Here is a 21,704-nt window from a genome sequence, read left to right as displayed (position 1 = left end):
CCACCCATGCTTTTCATTCCACTCATGTGTCTCAACAAGCTCTGGTTCATTTTTGCAAGCATCATTTCATTTCACTCACTCGCATTTTTTGATTTCTGTTCGGTCTCGGTAACATAACTTCGTATATCATTTGCATTGTAGGCTTGAAATATTCTCGTTGTGCTGTACTGTATGGGGCCGCTAAAAGTTTGAGCGTTACACTGCCACCGGGACCAGAAGGCGCTCATCACTAGTGTTTTCTGGCCAGGAGCGCTAAGGCTGGTTGCCCTTCTCTCAATCATGCCTCCTCGGCGGTCAATCAATGAGGCACCCTCCACGGTACACAGAGCAGACATTTTCTTTAGTTCTGAGCCTTTACGCTCCTCGTCTCGCGCACACGCACTCCCTCGGCATTCGTTCTCCTCTTCACATCCATATCCGTCGCAACCATCTCTACACAGATCTAGAACTGCTCCTGCTCTAGTACCACCCCCTCCTACTACACCCCCGCCTCTTCCTAGAATTCCGCCACGACTATCTAGCCTTCATAAATCCCCAAATGTCCCACCTCCGCCCCCAATTACAGCACCTTACAGTGACGACGAATCTGATTTCGAAGCCGCAATAAAGCTTTCGCAAACAGAATCAGCTAAGGAAGCTTTAGCATTAGAGGAGCTTACCAGTCAGGAAGAAGAAGATTTAGCAAGAGCGCTCGAGGAATCTCTACGGACGGCCGGTCCTAAAACCCTCTCTTTTTCGTCATCACACAGCACCAATTTCAGTACTCCAACTTCATCTGAACCGATCGCTCTCTACTCACCTTCCGTAGTCCCAATTCCCGCAACTCCGGCCACCCAGAAGTCGACATCGACATCTGAATCTTCAGCGTCAATACATTCCCCCGTCACTAACAATAGTATACATGGCGATGAAGCCCTTGCACGACAACTTGCAGAACAAGAAGCAGAGGCAACCACCCCGACTGATAGTATTACGGGAGTAAGTCCGTGTTTATTGTCTCTATCTCCTAATCTTTACCGTTCTCGAAATCCAATCAGGTTGGGACAATAGAAGATGATGAAGCACTCGCTCGCCAAATCGCTGCCGAGGAGAATAAAGAAATGAAGGACGGTGATTCTACAAATTCTGTACTTCCTGTTCTACCCCCTACCTATGACGACGCTGTTTCTCCTCGGCCTATTCCACGTCCTCCAAGCTCGGATGCCCTGAGCTCGGAATCATCAGTTCTAAGAACGCCCTCTTCCACATCCGTTAATTCCGTGGGGAAACCCTCTGTTAATAACTCCTACATGCCTCTCGTTCCTCTTCGGCCCTCTACTTCGGACACAGACGTCTCTGCCAAAATCACGAGTCACCTTGACGCTCTTCCATCTCTACCTTCAACGTCTTCCTCATATCTTCCCGGCAAAGTTGAAGCCACGACAACTACCAATGGTCTTGATTCACCTCCTGTCAATGCAAACCAATTCTTAGATGCAGAGCTTCTTCGGGGCGTCTGTAAGTTCTTTTTTCAATAATTCAGACTGAATTGATACTTATACTTATAATTCCTTTCTAGCTATAGGCTGGAATATGCCCGTAATAGGTCCTCAGACACCCACCATGCCAGGTCCGATGCCAAACATTATATCATTACCCTATGGACGATCTCCCCCACTGCATTTTCAAGCTCCCAACTGGCGGCATCTGTTGATGTTAATGGCTCGCCTTCCCGGAACGAGAGTAGAGCCAACGGTGGAGGCAATGGCTCAAAATAAGTTTGATATGCGCCTGCGTACGGTGATTCAATTTGTGCGGGTGAGTTGTGTGTTACCAATGATTGTTATGTTTTGTAATGAGCATTGCGCACTCTTCATTTTGGAAGCCTCATCACGGCTCGGACGACTGGAGGACTGTAATATGGCTCACGATCGACCACCCAGTCTCACCTGGCCCTCAAACTCGCAAATATACGAATAACGATGTTGACGTTCTACCCTTCTCATACACACTCTCTCCTATCCCACCTCTTCTACACAATAATGCTGATACCCCACTGTCGAAAATTTTCACCGTGCCGTCGACGGATAGCAAGCCTTATCCACTTCTACCTGTCACCTTTCCCAATCTTGCTCTCTACCTTCAAGCAGCTCTTGAGGAGTCGAGGCGATATTTGAGCGACAGTTCAAGTGGTTTCAGGAAGCTTACAAAAATGATCCAGCTATGTTATCCGAGTTCGTATGAACCTGATAGTAGTAATGAAGGAGGGGGAGTTGGTAAGTTATTCAAGAAGTTTGGACGTGGTAATAAGAACGGTAGGAAAGGGCAGCGGGGAGGAAATGAGGAAGTTTACGAGCTCGTAACTCCTTTCGTTGCGGATGAATGGGGCTGAATCCTTTTTTCGGTATTGTATCGATTGGTGCTATCAGGACGACCTTGTACGACTTCATCTTTCTGTTTCTCTGTCGTTGTAATGTACAATACTATACCTCTCCCGTGGATCTACTTGGAATTTACCCCTTCTCATTGCAATTATACCCATAATTTCAGTGGATGCGATTGTATTACATATATAACTACTTGCAAATTTCTCAAATTAAGAGGCGTGATGTCACGTTGGCAATTCGCGATTTAGAGTCGCGAAATACTGTTCGTCAACCCATTTGCATACCCGCCCTTTTACCGCTACTTTGCGCAATGGGAGTCTCCACTGATGTACCAGCTAGCACGTCAGCACAACAGCCCATTATCATCCCTCCGACCGCGGAGGAAGAAGGTGAGTTATATTCACAGACTCTTGAACCGTTCCTCGTAACGAAAGACTTATCCGTCCAAATTTCTAGATCATATTGTCCATGCGCGTATAACAAACGACGAACGGCCTCTGCGACGCGTCATCAAGAAGTTTTACCAGTACCAATCCGTTGTGAGGGAACCCATAGTTCCTCAAATCAATGACGAGGGTCAAGATAAAGACCAAGAGAAGATTGAGCAAGCTAGGGAGGCATTCATGATCGAGCTAGCATCGTTTCAACTGCTACTGAAGAAGAGCATACTGATCTGTGAAGCTGAGGCTCGGCAAGTGGAGGGGTATCAGCGAGAGAAACAGAGGATTGGTGCGTCTTTTTCTCGATTCTTTCCATTATGTTTGGAACTTACCAACATCTGATTGGGTCTACATAAACAGACGACGAACACGGTACACTGCGCGGACAAATTGAACAACTAAAGACATCCCTTGAAGATGCTCAGATGCTTCGACGGCGAAAAATAGAATACGATGTGGTAGCTGAAAAGGTGAATTCTCTCCCAAGTAGAGAAGAATTAGAGCAGTGAGTGGTGTTTTTTTACCTTCTTCAATGATTCCACTGATTTCTTTACAGAAGTATCGCGGCACTTGAAAACGACATGGCAGCCATACGCGCTGAGCACGAAACCCAAAATCGAACAATAGAAACCCAAAAAATAGCCCTGGATGGGATCATTTCGACGTTGAGCACATTACGGTTTGCCGGAGGAGACGGTGCCTCGACATCTCTTGCTCCTTCGGCAAGGGGTACGCCGGGGTTGGACGGACCAGATGGGGATGGCACGAGTTTGGGAATTGGCACACCTGCACCGATGAAATCAGAGGAGGAGGGTGAGGAAGGTGAGGAGAAGGTGAGGGCCAGCAGTGTACCAGATGGAGCAGAGAAATCGGTCAATGGAGATGATATTGAAATGGGCGAGGTAGAGGAGGAGGTCAATAAAAGTACACGAGGAAAGAAGTCTCGGGAAGATTTGGAAGAAGGCGAGGCAACCGATGGTAGTAGTGAGCTGTCTGAGCCTCCTGATGATATAGACTAGGCGCAGTCTTCGCGGGAATCCGATGATCCCTCTTTTATTCATGCATTATCATCTATTATCCTGTTGCAGAACTACATCTTCACTCATCAAGTCTCGAGCACAAAGTACTGGTCCATCATATTCGAAAGAAGCCATGTCTCTGATACCCTCCATTATCTTCCTAGCCTCTTCATTAACATCGTCATCACCGGGATATCGAGCGGAGAAGTGGTTGAGAATCAATTTCTTCGCGTCAATGAGCGTGGCGAATTTTCCGGCCATCTGAGGAGTGGAATGTCCTCTCGAGATTGCCCTTTCCTGGACTGATTCATATGTGTCAGTTTCCTTCGTAGCTGGATCTATCCCCGGCAGGTGTGCGTTCGTTGCTTCATGAACCAGAAGGTCGGCACCCTGCGCTAGCGATGCTACCGGTGAGGGGTCATACGTATCCCCAAGAACGACAATTTTTCGTCCAGGTCTTCTAGGTGGACCGCTCAGAACCGTCCCATCCGACAATTCCACGTCCTCTCCCTCCTGCAAACGCCTCATGACCGACATAGGCGTCTTGGTACGTTTGATATCAGGGATGTACTTCGTGGGATCGATTTTACCGGGAACACTGGCCTCGTTCACGACATAACCAACACAGGGAACTGAATGTAGGATGGGCGCAGCGGAGACGGATAACACGTTGTCAGAGTATATATTCCTCCATGTGCCGGTATCATTCAAGTCTGTTTTGAGCGGTATGTTGCGCCCATTTGGAGATTCTGATCGATGGGGTGGGAGGTGAGTGAAATCACCGTCCTGAGGGTCGCCGGGAAAGCGTAACTCGTGTACTACGTATGGGCGTCCCAGGAGCGTGTGGGTGTAGATGAGGCCATTTCGAATGTATGCGCGAGTTCCGAGTGGACCGTAGATTTCCATAGGCTGATGAGGGAAATCCCGTGAGCACGGAAGCAGAGAGAATGAACTACTCACTGAATCGTTTAGGTTAACCTGAGTTCTTGGGTCATCTGCACCGTCTACTGTTCCTCCAGCACCGTTCAAACAGGCAGCCATCAATGGGAGCAAACCAAATATATGGTCACCTTTGAGATATTTGAGGTGATGTCGATGTGATAACGTCTACTGCTCACCATGAGTATGTGTGATAAATATCTTCTCGATCCTCCCCATTTTCACTGCACTCTTTTGAATCTGGTGCTGGGTTGCCTCGCCGCAATCGAAGAGCCAGGCATCACTTCCGAGACGGAGGGTTAATGCTGAGTGATTTCGTGTCGAGGAGGGTTGAGCGGAGGCAGTACCCAAAAAAGTCAGGTTTATGGGACTAGTGTGAATGGGTTGTCTGGTAGTGGAAGTGGTCATGGCGGACTGTCTGAAGTGATCATGATTTGACTCGACATTAAGTCTTCCAGTCAGCGACTACTTCAGTAGTAATATGTACAAACCAGCACAGAACATAAAGATACACTACAGGACCAAGAAAATACAATCAATCTCAAGCTTTGAAAAGTTATAGAGTAATTAGCAAGCATATATAACCCAGTTCTGTTGCAGAACTTTATGGCTTTCCCACTAATCTGCAGTAGCTCCGAAGGGCCAATGTGCCTTTCGGGTTCACGGATAAGTCAAGCCTCGTTCTGACTTTGTTCATGAGTGGTGAGGACTTGCCAAGGATAGATTGCAGATGATGGGAGGTGAGTGGCCGGGCCAAACCACAGTCCGACTACAAAACTTCACACACATTCAGCATCGCCAACTTCGCCAACTTCCCTAGGGCCAATAAGCCTGGCTATCATATGGTGCTTGTGACATGAGGGGAAAAGATTCCTCTACACAGGCAGAGTTCTGAATTTGACTTTCACAGAGACTAGAATGATCCGCATAAACAGGGTCTACCGGCGTGGTAGGTGAGTGTTGTGCGGAACTCCTCTCACTACCAGGGCTTCGAAGATGGGTTTTCTTTCGCTTTGGCATATACCACGACTGATGACGAGACACTTGGACATCGGGATACTGGGGAAGGAAGGAAGGAATCTGATCTACACGAGGGATCTGAGGAGTTTGTCGTCTAGATTGTGGTATTCGAGTTTCTTCGTACAGGTAATGTTTGTTTCGGGAGGAGAGCGTTTGTTCTGAAACATTCGCAGAAACTGGCTTCGGGGGCGGTAGCGGAGAAGAAGCAGTGAAATTCGAAAGCGTGTCATTGGGATGCGAAGCTCCACCTGAACATTTCCCTTCCACATCATCGTCTTCACGACTTCGAGTTAGTTGATCTTCAACCTGTTGACAAGAAACCGATGATGACGTCGAAGTCTGCGACGACTCTTCATCTTCTGCTTCTTCGTGAAGAAATTTTCTCTTGGACCTTTTCCCTGCAGAATCTTCGATAAGGGAGCTGAGGGATGGTGATGGTGGGCTGTATAACGGTGCAGGCGAACCGCTGAGTGGGGATGATAGATCCCCAAACCTAGGAGTACTAGCTCTCGAAGACCAAACCGGGGGGTCATCCTCAACGAGCGAACGATCGGAAATTGCTTTACCTTCGCTTTCGTCTTCATGGAAGAGAAATGGGGAAACAGAATCGGAAGGGGCATCGACAAGAGGACTTGGTGAACGATATGAACGTTCAAGATGATCGTCAGAGGGTGTGAATACATGTGGATGTGGGGGAGAAGAGCCAGGAGGTGTCAGTGCATGCGCGGTTGTTGGCGGTGAAGGAAGAGAGGCTGCACCGGCAGAATCTTGGGGACTACATGAAACACGGTCACAGTCAATTAAATATACGAAAGCTCATACCTTGACTATCGACTAAATTTTCACGCTGGGTTGGACAGGATACATCTCCAGTCGTGAAACTATCTCCTAAGCCTTCTTCCGCCCTGCGAAGCGCTTGTAGGTCTCCCAGCCGCACAGGCTGAAAGCTTGGGTGTCGAATGTGGTCGTAGACGAGATGTTTACATCGTTCCAAACGGGAATTCGAAATGTGACGACAGAAATTCCAGCCACAGATAAAGGGTCCTTCAGGCTGAGTATCTGAGGAAGGCATTGTGCCAACTCAGTACTGTAGCTGCCCCAGCTAGACGGGTAGGTACTAGTGTCAGTCTGAGTGAGGGGTGCCTTGTTAGTCCGTCACACTGTGACTTGTCGACCGGCGGCTCGCGAGCGTGTCTTGGACTTGGTCTTGATACAATGGCCTCAACTTCTTTCAATGAACATGCCTTACTATCATATCTACAATTACCAGACTCCCACGAGCCGTCCCCTTCAGGAGATCCAGTATCATTTCTTTCAAAGTATATACTGCGGCTCCCACAACATCTATCTGTGACCTTTTCAAGTATCACAAGTCCGAAGGAACGCACAACCATCCCTGCGGTACGGAATCGGCGCCTAGGATGGGTCAAGTCTTCGCCGAATGAATTGTCTTTTGAATCTGCTCGACGGACGTGGCCCGTACTGTGGACTGGAAGCGAACGCCGTGGAATTGAGGAAGGAGATGAAGAAAAGCGTTGGGCGGAGAGTGACTTCATGCAGGGGACTGAGAAACATGTGAAGAAGTTAGGGGCGTTACTTGGACAGTATGAAGAGGAACGAGAGGTGCAACGTCTACGGGATATTCGGAGACAACGGATGGCTGCAGAAGAGTTTGTACCAGAGGAGGATAGTGAAAGTGAAGAGGACGAAAACGCTGAAACAGCAGTTGAAAGTTTCGAGGAGCAGAGGAAAGCATTTGAAAGGCAGATACATGAGATGTTCATCTATGGCCTGCTTGATGTAAGCTTTAGTTTTCTGTCCTATTTCGAGCGGCTCTGACGATTGTCCAGCAAATTGATTACGACTCTGTGGATTTTAACGACAGTTTGGACAGAGATATTGAAAGAGAATTGGAGGAAAGGTGGTTTGATGATGATGATTAGTGGTCTCGGCCGCCAGTCCTGTGACACTGGTCGCAGCTTCCGAATTGCCAAACGATTCGACAATCTCTATTAACACTTCAACTCCCAGAGTTTGGCGAGTTTCTCTCTGCTTAGGCGATACCTGGATCCGGAATAGCTGCAATGTGATGATTACAAGACCTTCCATAGTGGCTGATTGTCGGCACGAAGACAGGAAGTTCTCTGCCCCTCCGGAATCCAGTCTTCTCACTGACCTTCCCATTGGGTTATTGGGAGGCCTTGGGATTATTTGATAATTTGGAGAGCCACCGAGACAAGATATTCAGGACTTTGCCATCATATACACTCTTACAAATCGCAATCGGATCCATACCCATAGTATCCATGGATGATAGTAGCCACGACTGGCTTAGGGTAGATGTCTTGTGTTGCATGACTGCATATTCGTCTTCATCCAATCGGTCGTAACAGGAGAAGGGCGTCGAAGGGACTAAACATTTACGGTCAATACGATCTTTCATTCCACTAGCTGTTCTGTGCTTTGACCAGACATATTTGGGCTTGGACTCGGTGTACAGGCACACTTCGGTTGTGGTCTGACGTTATTTGACGCAGACTTCACGGAATCACCAGAACGAATACTGAATAAATACTGGGTAGGTCTGAACAATCTAAGGAGAATAAAATATTGTTCATGTCCGACTTTTCAGAACTGGAAATGGTGCATGGCAGTGAGTCTCTCGATAATAACCTGAACCCCAACTCGGATCTTCTCGCGACAAACTAACCTTAAGCTTTGTAGAATTATCCGGGCGGCAGAAGCCTATCCAAAGGCGCGGCCGATGTTAAACCACTGCCAAAAAGTACGACTGTCTCTGAAATAATTCATGGGCATCATTGACCCGTAGGATCTTTTCGTGGAATTTAAGCTTGGCTCCTTGATATCGTTGATCCTGGACAAGCCATACAAGGACGTTGTCCATGTTGGATTTGCCATGTATCATGTCGATTCACTTCAGGTTTCTACAGCTGAACTACCGGATGTCAAACCTCCGACGCCTGCAATGGGAGCGAATATTCGACGATGTGTATCTGCTGAATAACATTTCCTGCTCTGGTAAGTAACATGACACCAAACCACCTCGTTGAGGGTCTAGTAACAGTGTCCCAGACCCCTTGCACACGCTGTCCTGCCCGCTATTTCACATATCGTCGCGGGGCCAATCGGAGAAGTCCTAAAAAAGGCTGAGATGATGCCAAAGTCGAGAGAGAAGTGGTCAGAAGAGAGGGCAGCTCCCCGGGATGCAGAATCGATTCACGATGTGTGGTTTTGAAAAGGCCTGGCCTCGTGTATCTGAGATGGATGAACCTAGTCTGATGATTTCTCGTCAAGTCGAAAGGGCGTACTGCCTGCAATGAGCCCACCACGGTCCTCGACGCCGTAGCGGTGTTTATTATTCGCCGTTTGTCCTTGAACAGGTGGCAGACCAAGCCATGGTGTGTTCTTCTGTTCTATATAGAATAACTCCAGTTTCCTGCCCGTCGCTGGGACCTCGCACCGGATCATCCGCGGCGTGTTAAAAAGCCATTCGGATCAAAATACCGTCCAATGAAAGAAACCTCGGGTGTATGAAGCTATTCGCCGTTCATCATCCGTCGGATTCCGCCGAATTCGACAACCCGGATGACGGCGGATCATATCACAATGTTCTATAGAATGAGGCTCGAAGTATTGCACATCGCCATCTCCTCATAGTGCGTTTGAACTTTCTCTATCAGACAGGGATGTACTACTACTCATTATCCAACTTTAGAGTACAGTACATATACATACATTCACACAATCCACAGTCCCTACGCTAATGATCTTCTTGCCCATTCTTCTACTTCAGACTACATAGGCGTTCTGCTCGACCCAGGTCTGGATTGAAGGTAAAACATTCTCGTGTCCATATCCGTATCCTGGTTGAATTGGAGGTAATTCGGCCGCTTCTGTATTATACGCGGGTAATGGAGATGCATATGGGGGAGTTAAACATATAATACTGGTCGACATTCCTCGTTTTTGCTCTGCAGGCCGATGTCGGGAATGCGCCCGCTCGTAAAGTCCACATTTGTTACAGAGCTAGTGAAAGCAGGGTGGAAATCAATATCTGTGGTAGTTGCACAGTATCAAAAAGGACGGGTTACTTACGACTTTGCCTGGTGTTAGACTGCTTCTTCTCCACGTCCTAGTATCGGTACCAGAACAGTTGAAACATTTTCTTCGTACTCGATCCGAGAGACGAGTCGACGATTCGTCCGTATAGACGATTTCTACCTCTCTTCTGTGCGCAGAAGATTTAGATGCCTGGGATGTGGAAGGCGCGAAAGGATATATATCCGAAAACGCCACAAGACGGGGATCTGGGTGGTAGGGAGGACACTGAGGTTTTGAAGTACCACAGCCGTGACCTAAGCTCTCGAAATGATTCAAAAATCGTGTTGAAGAGGGAGAGGTCATCACGATATTGGAGGCGTTTTCTAAAAAATCTGCTCTTAAATGAGCAGCTGAAGCCTGAAGCCCCCCCTCTTGTAGCCGAGACTCGTATACGGACCTTGCAGAATGCTGACATCCGATCCCGCCATAGGGACCTTGGCCTCCTTCCCGCGTCATGTGTGGTTCATATGAACTGCGCCCTCGGAGATCACTGTTCAGAACTGAACATTCAGCGGCAGTTTTAACTTCTCACAAAGACGCACCTCCTTTGCTGTATTCAATAGTATTTTTCTGGCCAAGAACAGACACCCCCGGCTCATTCGTTGGAGATGACACAAAACGCCTATCGACAAAGAAGAGGTAAATCACAAGGTAACACAGCGGGATGCCAGAGTAACACTCGCCTGGCACCATGAATACTTTTACGCCCGCAGTTTCTTAAGTTACTGTATACCGACGGGCAACTTTGTTATAGGTGATTCTGAGCTCGAAGTGTGAAAAAGACGAGTGGTGTCAATCTCTAAGCCCCTCGGTATTAACTGCGACCTTCAGGTACACTTCCGACTCACCGTCCAACGCAAGTGTTGTATGTATCTCGAGGTCTAGAAGCGGATCCACGATTCCCTACTAACACTGTTTTTCAAACCTTGTGCATCTACGTCTTCAAAAGCCCGCGGAGTGCTTGAATCAACAGTGCGAGGTGTTCAATGAATGTACTTAGAAGAACCCTGACAAGCACGGAGCCTAGCGGAACGTGATTCGGTGGGCGGGGGTTTCCTAATCTAATCTAATCACAGCTAGTCCCATGAAATTCGGCTCGAGGAACTTCACGCATCCTGTGAGTATCATGACTGTATATGTTTGTATGGATCTATACAGATATCGAATAGGTTATGTCTGTGTAGTGTGTGGTAACAATAAAAATAGAAATGGATGTAACGCTACAGTGTTGTGTCGACGAATACCCCAGAATTCCATATTATGACGAATAGAGCACGGAAAGAAGAAAGCTATGATCTACAATTTACTGACCGAACTGGGATTGGTAGTTGTAGTGATAACAGATGTAGAAAAAAAAGTCGATGGAAGCCTCTGAATCGGCTGCAATTTCCGTTTGACGTCCTTTAACACCGTCGTCTTGGGGTGCCATTCCTGAAAGGCATCTCTTAGCTGAGAGATCTCTGTCGAAAAGAAATGGGCTACGCGGTCATCTGCAATCAGATCTCGTAATGCCCAAGGTATCTAGAGAGGATGGATGGATAAGCCAGATGACAATAATGGTATCTCAACGCGTTCACCTCATAATCATTTTGCTCTGAATTAGCATTGAAAGGCTCTACATGCAGCTTCGGGTGCTCTTCCAACCCATCGTTAGTCAGGAAAAGGTAATTGACAGCAAGTCTATAAAAGTGATGTGTTAGGCCGAGGTCGTCGCAGGTCGCTGTATCACGTACGCGTAATTCGATAGCTCCTCATACGCGGTTGAGTGTCCGACTCCACTCAACGTTCCTGCCGTCACATCCGACAGGTGTGCTAAGAGCCCACTGTCGGGCAGCCCACAGTTCCTGACTCGAAGTAATAGAACAAGAAGGTTAGATAGGAAATCAGAGGAACTATGGACATGTCCTGTCAATAACTTGCTCGACTAAACGAAGTACGCCGCACCTATAAGCGTCGCCATCTATGTAAAGAGCCCTCAGAATCAGGGGGTGCGTGGCAGATGTGAACAACCCAGAGTATATCGGCACCACTTGATCGTCCATCGAGGCAACGTATACGATCTTTGTCTGGAGACAGAGGATAAATGTAAGCGAGATGGAAGGATTCGACAGGCCAAATCGGCACCGACTCCGTTGTAAAGAACGTTTTCCAATGCATTGACGTACGACTTTGACACTTCGCTCTCCGTGTTCTGAGTGTAGGACGTTGGTATTGAGAGTTTCTGGACATGATGGATATAAACATACCTGAAATTCGAACAACTCCCGTGCAGCAGTCGACTCGAAATACTTGAAAGAACCATCAATTTCCGATCCACGTCAATCGCCAGTTCCTTACCTGAATGAACGGCTGCACGAGCGCACTCGAGCTCAAGTACCTCAGGGGTCCCAGATGTATCCCACAAAGCGCCAAGCAACAGACTCTCTGAGGCTTCAATGGGATCATGTTGACACCCAGATCTGCTAAGACCTCCGTTCCCGCCGCGTTCTTCGCCGTTCGTATGTGTCGATCCCTGATCAGTCGATCCAACAAATGAGTAGAAACAACGGATCCCTGAGAATGGGTGGCTACGAAAATGGCGTCTGCATTGTGAAGGTCTGACATCCATTCCTTGTTTGAGAGCAAGCTCTTATACAGTCTAGATGGAGGTCTTTAGGCGAACTGAGAGGGAGAAAAGAAAGGTGAGGCGTACTTGTCCACTCGCTGGTTTATAGTCCCTTCGCCTTCCAGTGGAATCTTCGTAATCTTCTCAAGCTTGACATTATGGACATTCTGGAATTCCTCCACGGCTTGTACCATCATGTTGACAAACTTTAGACTCGTTCCAGTGGGCTAGGGCAAAGATAGAAATCGTCTTTCTCAATCCAAAACGTGTTATGGAAATACATACCTCTCCAAGCATAGTCCTCGTAACGGCACCAGGAAACCATCCATGTATTCCTATGACCACAACGTTCTTACACCCTCGTAACACATCTCCAACGTGACCCTCAGCACTCTGCCCTTCTTTACCGACCCCTCCGGCTCCTTTCCCAGCAATCCCATGGCTCATTTGTTCACCCGGATTACCATCGCTCTCCTTCTCTCTACCTCCGACAACATTCCAAGCCAGCTTTTTCAGTAAAGGCGGCTCCTCAAAGGGTGGACCTCTACCTTCAAGTACATCCAATGCTCGGGGAAAACTTTTACCCCATTCTTCCCATGCCAATCCATCGCTTCTACGGTGTGGTTGATGCACAGAAGTGTTCCTTCTCTCACTTGTACTTGCACGTCCACTTCCACTTCCACCTCCATCTCCGCCCAGCAACCATTTTCCGACTCTCCCTAGTCGACTGACCACACCGTCTCCGCGATCATCAACGCTCCGAGCCGAAGGCGGGATAACACTTCTGGGAGGTGTATGGAATGTATCCACCCATGTGGGCAGCACTAGGTTGGGTGGCCGTGGGGGATGTGGTGAGCTCGGCGAATGCGGTGATGTCGATATCTTCGTTGGCGATGAGGTTATAGGAGGAGGGGCAGATTTGATAGAGGGCGTAGGACTAGGTTTCTTACTCTTGTTCCCCTGCGACGACGAAGAGAGCAACGATTCGCTTTCCCGTCGTACGTCGTCCGAGACAGTTATCATAGGGGGTGCGCCTTTGACTCTCTTCTTCCCTTTGGTATCATCCTTGTCCTTCTGCTCGCCGGAACTTGCGGACGTTTCAACTGGAGCCGACTTGATAGACGCTGGCTTGCTGCCACCACCTGCACTCCCGTCCAATGCCTTGACTCTCTCAAGGTCCTTATGTTTCGCAATCACATTCTCTTCTTCAACCTTCGCCACCTCCTGACCTAGTCCATCATTCTCATCCAGGTCCAGATCCATGACTTCCATCCCATTCCCATCTCTTTTCACCGGCTCACCGTTTTCCGTAATCATCTTAGTCCTCTTACTAACAGTTCCAAAGATCGACGCCCAACCCGAACTATACCTGCTCGTGATGGCAGAGTTGAGTGGATTGCTATCCGCAGACGCTTGCTCTCTTTCACGCCTCTTCTTCTCTTCCCTCTCCTCACTCTCCCTCTCCTTCTCCCTCTGCTCATCCAGTTCTCGCTGCCTTGCCAACGCCTCCTCCTTAACCTTCTCCGACTCGGTCATCGTCTGCTGTCCACTTGCACCTCCTTCTGCTTCTCCGGCTCCACTCGTAGCATCGTTTGATGCTGAACCAGTAGCGCCCCAACTCCACGGAGCGAACCAAGAACCACTCTTAGCTCCCACAGTATCGGATGAAAACACCGATGTCGGTTTCTTAGCCAGATTCTGCGTTGCTGCGCCAGGTCTTATCGTCGCCTGGGACTCATTAGATAGCGTGGCGACGATACCTGGTGGGGAAAGGGAAGAGGAAGAATCGGGTCCCTGTTCAGGTGCAGTTGCGGAAGCGGAAGTGGAAGAAGCTTCGGACAGGATTTCTGTTTGAGGTTGTGATTGACTCATGGCTTTAGAATTACTATCGGAGGTAGATGTGGTCCCGCCCCATCCAAACCATGATCCCGAACTCGAACCAGGTGTGAATACGGCTTTGTTTGGTGACTGAGGCAATTTAATTGTCGTCTTGCGGTCATCAGCCGTGTCTTCCTTCCGAGTATCATCTCCTCCAGTCTCCACGAATTCAGCGACCTTCGGTTCTGGCTCCTTTGTTTCAATATTAGTTTCCATGTTCACTTTAGGAGTAGGTTGTGATTCGTGTATTGTCCCAGGCTCTTCAGTTTTAGTGTTCGCATTCCGGGTATCAGCAGTACTGCTGGGGGCATTGCTGTCTACCCAACCAATATAATCCCACCATGAGTGCCTCGCAGCGGCAGCAGCAGGAGCATTATTGGTATCCGTAGTAGGTAAACCTTCCCACTGAGATGCAGTCACATGTGCTCCAATCCCGGACTTGAACTCAGTTGTTGCTGGGTTACGAGAGCTCAAATCGGCAGTGGCAGGGGTTGCATCCGGGGTGGCTGTACCCACCGATATATTCGATGCGTCAGCTTCGGTGGAGACATTGTCGGTGTCGTTGTGAAAATCGACATTCACGCTTTCGGTCAAAGTCTTCCGGTCTACTTCAATCATAAGTTTTGTCTTTCAACTCCCAAAGTGACGCGTGAGAACCATACCATCAAACCTGGCAATGATATCCTCCCGTCTAACCTTTTGTCTGCCAAGCAACGGAAGAGCAATCGAAAACCTACTCGAGCCTGGATTGAGTGAGCTGAGCCTCGCTCTTACAGTGCCTTCACTATCGTTCAGGCCCGTAAGAGGATTGTGTTCCTCATCCGGGGTCCTGGCCAAACTCGGAACACACTCTTCGTCAATAGAGGATGGGAAGCTCGAGGTCGACGCGGCAGATAAATCAGTTTCCTGACGACGCAGACGGGGAGGAAGTTCGCACTCGTCATCTGAAAAGTCGGTAGGAAGACTGGAAGCGTGTAAAGGAGATGGAGAGCTGGGTGAAGTCGAGGTAAGCCGGGGCCATTGAGCGCGTGAAGCGAGGGGCGTAGGTTCACTATTCGACGGAAATGGAATGGTGGTGGACGGATGAGGTGGAGCAATTGCCGAAATTACTGTGCGTGTAGGGAGACTGCTGGGTTCCACCTTTGTTGTAGTAACGTTCGTTAAAGCGACCGAATCCTCTTTGAGAGCTTCTTTAGATGAAGAAACGTTTGTATTGGCTTCTTTTATTCTCGATCTCCCAAAAGACGCAAACCAAGATGGGGCAGACGAGGGTGGCCTCGGCGTGTTGTGTGGGTCTGATATAGGTGCATCTTTCCTAGACACAAGATATGTCACAAGTGAGGTAAAGCGAGGCATATGAACTCACCCAGTATCTCTTGTCTCTTGCTGTTCTATTGGTGGAGGGGCTGAAGAAATATTCATATCATTGTCAGTACTGATGGCGTTAAAGGAATCTATCATAGACGACCTTGCATAAGGTGATTAACCTGATGAGGAATATGTACTTACCTCCAGGATTAGACTTTGTTCCGTTATCATTTCTTCCATCCACATTGTCCTGAGATTTGCTGGTGATGGAAGCAGAACTCATCTCCTTCGCCTCTTTCTGGCCTGCCGGTGGGTCCAATGCGATCGGGACATTGTTGTTCGAGTCTTTGTCCACTTCATTTGGAATACGCGTAGATTCTGCAACGATGGACTGCGATTAAACAGGTAAGTATCAAAAATATGATACTCACCTCGTCTTCCATTTTCCTCATACATGTCCTCCAAATTGCTGGTTCTTCTCTTCATGAAAACAGAAGGTAACCGAGAGCGCTTGGAAGGTCCTTTGCCACTTGAAGCGACGGTCAAGGCTACCTCTGATTGCCTTTCCCCGGAACCCTCTAACTGAGGCTCAGCTACTACGAGTGACACACCACTCTGTACCTGACCTCCCTTCGATATCGAAAGAGTTCTCCAAGATGGGTTTGACCTAGATGCCTGCTGAGACGAAGTGGAATACGTGGATGCCGACCTAGTAGAACGCCGGGATGTCGAACGTGTTCCAGAGGGGAAAGGTACAGCTATGGGTGTTGCGGCGGAACTAGCGGTCGGCTTTGATGGTGACTCGATTGGAAGTGAGCGTTGGGAAGATTCTGCAGGTGGAGTGTTGCTCATCGACTGGACGACAGTGAGCAGCAAGTCTGAGGAAACTAAGAAGGAGAAAAGAAGAACTTGATAACTTGGTGTGGAAGGCAACGAAATGCGCTCAACACGCTCGGCCATACGTCATTGTCACGTTATGACAGCAACTTCAAATTTCTGGGCTATTCCACTGCCCTTTGAGTATTACACGCCCATAATTTTTTCTCTCAAAATTAATTGTGCTCTCTGTGCTCTAGATGTATGCTATGTGATTTTCTAGAGGAGTTTTTAAAATCAAACACAAATCAAACACCCCACCATTGCACAGATTAACGACTTAAGGTCACTGGAGACGACGAAGGAGACTGGAGGCTTGTTAAAGATAGTACATGTTAAAGTGAAATACATCTATTACTTGCTATTACTTGATAAAATACATGTGAAATACACAATTGGGATGCAGGTGGGTACAAATTTTTTTGCCAGCCTATCCCCAACAACCCCCGGTCAATTCAAATTGGTGAGCCCCTTGGTCAGGAGTTGGCAAGAAGGACCAGGGAAGAAATCACAGTTAGAAACAAAAAAAAGAAAAAAAAAGAAATCACAGTACATAGAGACAGGATTGTGAGTGTTGATGTCATCTCATTTGCTTCTGTTTCTTAGATGCTGACAGGGAACAGTAGTTATTAAAACACCCAGCCACGTTGTATATGTATATCAGATATCAGTTACAGATAGGAACAACATGGTATACACCTTCGCCCTTTCACCTTACTTCCAGGGGTTGTGGTCGACGAGCGGGTCCGATGGAAGTTTGGCGAGATTTGAGGTCTCGTCTTTCTTTGGTTCTTGATCGTCAACCACGGGACTGAGCGTAGAATCAGAATCTTGTTTCCTGTTGAGAGGATGCTGTCTCGAAGCGATGGATTCTTGGATAAGCCTCGCCGTCTCCAGTCCTAGTTTGTAATAACCGTCATTAGTATTCGCAGCGAACATGCCGGTGTGAGCCTGTATTTCATCGGAAGCGGTGTTGTTCTCTGCACGCAAGAAGCGGGACTGTATTTTAGGATTTCCTTTAGGAATTATGATAAATGTACGATCGAGGTTGTGAACGAGCGGAACGGCGGGGAGAAAAGTGTAAAATCTGTGGAGGGAGTCAAACAAGTCTCCGTCATTAAGTAGCATACAAGACTCACGTTCGGAAAAGGATGCCTGCTGTCTCATCTACCTCAATCATCGAGTCAACACGTTTCTTGGAAACATCCTCGTCCCATAGGTTGCCAACATACTTCAGGTGATCGGTAGCCCAAGTGTAGCCGAGTCCAAGTTCTGCACGCTTGTGATATGCCCCACCAGCGGCAGCACCTGCAAACAGTGCACCTCCAACAGCGTACGCAGCTGGGGCCCATTTACCCCAGCCCGATTGATCTTGTGAAGGAGCTGTAAGTAAACCTGCTGGCGGAGTAGACGGCGAAGATCCTGAGGCGGCCTTGCTGGCACCGAAACCGGCTAATGAGCCAAACAGCGCTGTACCGACCGTTTTCGCCGCTTCTGCGTATTGTGCAGCTTTTGTGGCACTGTTCTTGAAAACGTAAGGGTGGAGGCCAAAATACTATTGCGCCTGTCAAGTCAGTGCCAGTTCTCCAAAGTAGAGGTCAGGAAGAATGCTGACTGGCGTATCGAATGCTATGCAAGCGATGATGTTAGGCCATATTGGTGCGTTGACATCGGGCCTGGAATTAACAAACTCTAGAACGGCGTCTGCCGCAAGTAATCCCCCCATGCTGGTCGACATACATAGTGAGTTCATGAGCTTGGGCAGTAGCAGCCAGAAGCATTGCGTACCTGTGTCCGCACAGTACGATCTTCGCCTTACCTGCTCCGCCATGTTGGGCCTCCTTTTGAACCGTGAGTGTCGCCAGCCAATCTGCAAAGCGTGCCACTGCTTCATTCTGCAAACAATATACCTTTGAGACAAAACGAACGATTCGTCGAAAAAGGACCACAATACCAGTTCGCCTCGGGTCTAGCTGCGGGCCGTCAGACATGAAAACGAGTCATGAAAGTGGATGAATCACCTCATAAACAGGAAACATGAGTGACTCGACCTTAAAGTCCGGTAAAGAGTCGAGCAAAATGTTTGTTAGACGCTGTGGAAATTGTGCGAAAGTATTGTCGTCTCCTTTGAATCCATGGATAAAAATGAGGAGAAGAATATCCTGGCCAGTATCATCGGCCATGATGGCGTGTTGTATAGTTCACCAATCGGATATTGGCAATCGAGCGGTGGGGCCGTGGGAATCAACGGACCCGGATTATAACATGTCGGGCATTTGCTTGCATATATTTGTCACCTTTTCACAACGAACCACCACCATCGTCAGGTCGTCGCTGTTTGTCGTCCTCTATATAGAGTGAACGAGCGTGAAAGTTTTATTCCAGCTTTTTTATTTCTTTCTTTCGCGGAGACCCTCTTGAGTTTAGAGCCACAGCAACTTTCTATGTCTCTCTATCCTCAGCCTCCTCAGCCCTACTACAATCAGCAGCCGTACGGTGCATCCTCATCGTATGCTCAGCAGCCAGCCCCAAACAACTTTCACAACTTCCACTATCCACCACCGGTTCCTCCACCTCCCGTTTACTATGTTGATCCTGCCACACTTCGCAGGGATTTCTCTCAACGCCTATCAGAGCTGACCGTTAACTCTCGCCCTATCATTCAGAGTCTCTCCATGTTTGCTCATGACTACGTGCGGTTTGCAGAGATAATAGCCCAGTGTTTGGAGGCCCACATACGCAGGGTGAGTGACTCGTTATCGCCATTTCATCTCTCCCTTCTCGTCATGCCACCATCTCGATACATTACATGTCAAACTATGAATATTTGTTCGGATTTGTATGTAGTAGCACTGTACTAGTGTATCGTGAGCACAACCTCTTGGTCGACGTGGTCCACGACCGGGGCGAATGTTCGACCTGCCGGCATGGCGATAAAAATCGGCTTAGATCCGGTTGTTCCATCTATATGTTTTGATGTGTTTGGTCCTCTTTTGCTGACTTGGTCGTCTCGTCAGGTACCTCCTTGGATGAAACTGCCCGCATTCTATTTACTGGATATGGTCAGCAAGAATATATATGAACCCTATGCTCGTCATTTTGCAAGCTTCGTTATACCTTTGTTCATCGAGACTTACCAACAAGTTGACGAACCGACACGCAGCAAGATGATTGAACTGGTTCTTACTTGGCGAACAGGGTCACCCGCTGGCAAAGAACTATTCGGGGTTCCTCCTCAAGTCTCTATCGAACGAAGTATATGGGGAGATGGCTCAAATAATGTGCGTGTCGTTTCTTTATCGGGAATCATTCTCTAATCCGCCTTCAATCTTAACAGACGCGTTTCAATTCCACCGCACAAGTAACCAAGGCACAAGTCTTGAGCGAATTAGAGTTTACATTAGGACAGAAGGAGCGTGCTTTACAGGCCAACTCTGCTGACTCGATCGCCCAGCATCATGTCGCTGTGCTACAACAGGTACGTGGTTTACCTCTCTTAGATTAACAGCGTTCTGAACAATATCCTATAGCTGAGAAGACTTGTTGAGGCTGGCGTTTCTCAAGAAGAATTACATCAAATACTCGGCCAGTTACGATCGCTCATGCGAACTGTTACACAACCTTCCCCCCCTCCGCCTCCGCCTGTAGCTGTACCTCCTTCATGGACCCCGCCGGCACCTTTCCCGAGTTCCGCCGCCCTAGTGCCGCCTACTCAATCAATAGTAACAACGCCAAAGGTGGAACCCACGTCAAGTATTTCTCATCTTTCCCTACCAACCGCAGCTCCCGCTGCTGGGTTCGCCGACCTCCTTTCGTCTCTAATGAAATCCGGCGTTGTATCCGTTAATGGTACTCCCGTCGGGGCAGGGTCTACCGTGACCGAACAAGCATCGAGCTCATCGGTCGACGTCGAGCGAGAAGCCTCAAGGTCATATCGAACAGCTATATTTAACCATGAAGTGCAGCTAAGTACGGTTGGGCTGACACGGTATGTAATCATCTATACCCTCCATTCTTCGTCTCATAAGCCCCCTCTCTGCAGCTCTCGGCCAGCCATTCAGTCTTTGCTATACGATAAGCTAGCGCTCCAGTGTAAACAATGTGGTATACGATTCTTTGATACGGCGACAGGCAAAAAAGAGCTGGAAGACCACTTGGATATGCATTTTAGGCAAAACCTCAAAGCTACTCAAAATATCGGAAGAGGCCATAGCCGGAGTTGGTTTATCGGGGCTGATGTATGTACCTCCTCCGTTTATAGCTGTACAGCACTAATTCTTTTCTTTCAGGATTGGATTCATGATGTTTCTGATGTCAAAGGCAAAGGTCGGGCTGATTTCCGACCTCTCAATTCCAAAGCAGCAGCAGTAGCCGAGACGTCGAAGCGAGAAGCCGAGTTGCGATCACAGTTTGTTGTCGTACCTCCAGGAGGCGAAGCGACTACCATATCGTGTCCGGTTTGCAAGGAGATTCTTAATTCCGAGTTTGTAGAGGACGATGAAGAATGGGTCTGGAAGAACGCAATCAGGAAAGACGATCGGGTATGTGATATCTTTCCACTCATTTTCTTTGGTGGCTCAATGTTCTTTAGATATATCATGCAACGTGTCATGCGGAGGTCTCCAGTACTTTAGTTGCACGATTGCGAACGGATGTAGCAAGTCGCAGTCGTTCTGGTACACCTGAAAGAGTATCCCATCCCAAACAACAAACTCCTCCCAGGGGCATCTCATCGTCTGATGCAAAGCTCAACGGGATTAAGCGTAAGGTCGACGACGAGAATTCATTGTTAAGTGAACCTGAAGGTACACCTCAACTGAAAAAGATCGCACTCGCGCCAGCATCGTCATGAACCATCTATCTGACTACATTTGATTTATTGTTTCTTATTCCGGTTTTCAGTTTGATTGCATGCATGGTCCTCGTCAGCATCTAGCATACTTCATTGTTGTGTATTTGTAACGTGTACCCAAATTATAGACCTTTTGTCGACGTTTTATTGAGCTGCATCTCAGCAATTGCCAATCACGGCCTTTAAATTTGTCAAGGTGCTGAGTATTTACTCGTCTTCTCAAGTTTTGCATTTGTGGACGGAGGGTTCTACCAGTACAATTCGAGTTACTGCCACAAT

General features: G+C 48.1%; 9 protein-coding genes across 9 annotated transcripts; 4 read left to right on the top strand and 5 right to left on the bottom strand.

Moving 5' to 3' along the window:
- Positions 1-279: 279 nt before the first annotated feature.
- On the top strand, positions 280-2,371 carry E1B28_004193 (uncharacterized protein; the record flags this gene model as incomplete). Its single annotated transcript, XM_043148653.1, has 4 exons — positions 280-978; positions 1,038-1,497; positions 1,559-1,797; positions 1,865-2,371. 4 exons carry the CDS (start codon positions 280-282, stop codon positions 2,369-2,371), a joined length of 1,905 nt encoding a protein of 634 aa, XP_043013253.1.
- Positions 2,372-2,676: 305 nt separating this feature from the next.
- On the top strand, positions 2,677-3,825 carry E1B28_004192 (uncharacterized protein; the record flags this gene model as incomplete). The annotated part of the gene is made up of 4 exons (XM_043148652.1): positions 2,677-2,755; positions 2,823-3,095; positions 3,167-3,311; positions 3,363-3,825. The coding sequence occupies 4 exons, from the start codon at positions 2,677-2,679 to the stop codon at positions 3,823-3,825; spliced, it is 960 nt and encodes a 319-aa protein (XP_043013252.1).
- A 48-nt stretch (positions 3,826-3,873) lies between these two features.
- E1B28_004191 (uncharacterized protein) lies at positions 3,874-5,172 on the bottom strand (the record flags this gene model as incomplete). The annotated part of the gene is made up of 3 exons (XM_043148651.1): positions 3,874-4,734; positions 4,786-4,895; positions 4,944-5,172. The coding sequence occupies 3 exons, from the start codon at positions 5,170-5,172 to the stop codon at positions 3,874-3,876; spliced, it is 1,200 nt and encodes a 399-aa protein (XP_043013251.1).
- On the bottom strand, positions 4,590-6,942 carry E1B28_004190 (uncharacterized protein). Its single transcript, XM_043148650.1, has 4 exons — positions 6,607-6,942; positions 4,944-6,551; positions 4,786-4,895; positions 4,590-4,734 (listed from the first exon to the last, which is right to left on the bottom strand). Exons 1-2 carry the CDS (start codon positions 6,854-6,856, stop codon positions 5,581-5,583), a joined length of 1,221 nt encoding a protein of 406 aa, XP_043013250.1. The 5' UTR covers positions 6,857-6,942; the 3' UTR covers positions 4,590-4,734; positions 4,786-4,895; positions 4,944-5,580.
- Positions 6,943-6,961: 19 nt separating this feature from the next.
- Positions 6,962-9,735, top strand: E1B28_004189 (uncharacterized protein). The gene is made up of 8 exons (XM_043148649.1): positions 6,962-7,584; positions 7,635-8,209; positions 8,285-8,362; positions 8,417-8,437; positions 8,509-8,569; positions 8,636-8,823; positions 8,878-9,461; positions 9,521-9,735. The coding sequence occupies exons 1-2, from the start codon at positions 7,000-7,002 to the stop codon at positions 7,725-7,727; spliced, it is 678 nt and encodes a 225-aa protein (XP_043013249.1). The 5' UTR covers positions 6,962-6,999; the 3' UTR covers positions 7,728-8,209; positions 8,285-8,362; positions 8,417-8,437; positions 8,509-8,569; positions 8,636-8,823; positions 8,878-9,461; positions 9,521-9,735.
- E1B28_004188 (uncharacterized protein) lies at positions 9,595-10,501 on the bottom strand (the record flags this gene model as incomplete). The annotated part of the gene is made up of 4 exons (XM_043148648.1): positions 10,449-10,501; positions 10,304-10,396; positions 9,901-10,243; positions 9,595-9,831 (listed from the first exon to the last, which is right to left on the bottom strand). Exons 2-4 carry the CDS (start codon positions 10,360-10,362, stop codon positions 9,595-9,597), a joined length of 639 nt encoding a protein of 212 aa, XP_043013248.1. The 5' UTR covers positions 10,363-10,396; positions 10,449-10,501.
- A 521-nt stretch (positions 10,502-11,022) lies between these two features.
- E1B28_004187 (uncharacterized protein) lies at positions 11,023-16,663 on the bottom strand. Its single transcript, XM_043148647.1, has 14 exons — positions 16,129-16,663; positions 15,899-16,075; positions 15,756-15,843; positions 15,052-15,704; positions 12,797-14,994; positions 12,599-12,738; positions 12,244-12,544; positions 12,153-12,194; positions 12,035-12,097; positions 11,851-11,972; positions 11,640-11,798; positions 11,484-11,586; positions 11,389-11,427; positions 11,023-11,337 (listed from the first exon to the last, which is right to left on the bottom strand). The coding sequence occupies exons 1-14, from the start codon at positions 16,655-16,657 to the stop codon at positions 11,203-11,205; spliced, it is 4,749 nt and encodes a 1,582-aa protein (XP_043013247.1). The 5' UTR covers positions 16,658-16,663; the 3' UTR covers positions 11,023-11,202.
- A 521-nt stretch (positions 16,664-17,184) lies between these two features.
- Positions 17,185-18,796, bottom strand: E1B28_004186 (uncharacterized protein). The gene is made up of 6 exons (XM_043148646.1): positions 18,595-18,796; positions 18,528-18,542; positions 18,362-18,468; positions 18,189-18,300; positions 17,713-18,128; positions 17,185-17,660 (listed from the first exon to the last, which is right to left on the bottom strand). Exons 1-6 carry the CDS (start codon positions 18,754-18,756, stop codon positions 17,288-17,290), a joined length of 1,185 nt encoding a protein of 394 aa, XP_043013246.1. The 5' UTR covers positions 18,757-18,796; the 3' UTR covers positions 17,185-17,287.
- Positions 18,797-18,877: 81 nt separating this feature from the next.
- On the top strand, positions 18,878-21,566 carry E1B28_004185 (uncharacterized protein). Its single transcript, XM_043148645.1, has 7 exons — positions 18,878-19,317; positions 19,591-19,854; positions 19,911-20,051; positions 20,104-20,561; positions 20,616-20,811; positions 20,863-21,114; positions 21,165-21,566. Exons 1-7 carry the CDS (start codon positions 19,018-19,020, stop codon positions 21,423-21,425), a joined length of 1,872 nt encoding a protein of 623 aa, XP_043013245.1. The 5' UTR covers positions 18,878-19,017; the 3' UTR covers positions 21,426-21,566.
- The last annotated feature ends 138 nt before the right edge of the window (positions 21,567-21,704 follow it).

Source organism: Marasmius oreades, chromosome 2 (assembly GCF_018924745.1).
Source record: "Marasmius oreades isolate 03SP1 chromosome 2, whole genome shotgun sequence".
NCBI lineage: Eukaryota > Fungi > Basidiomycota > Agaricomycetes > Agaricales > Marasmiaceae > Marasmius > Marasmius oreades.
Note: the sequence above shows the minus strand (reverse complement) of the source record. Positions and strands in the feature narration are given on the sequence as shown.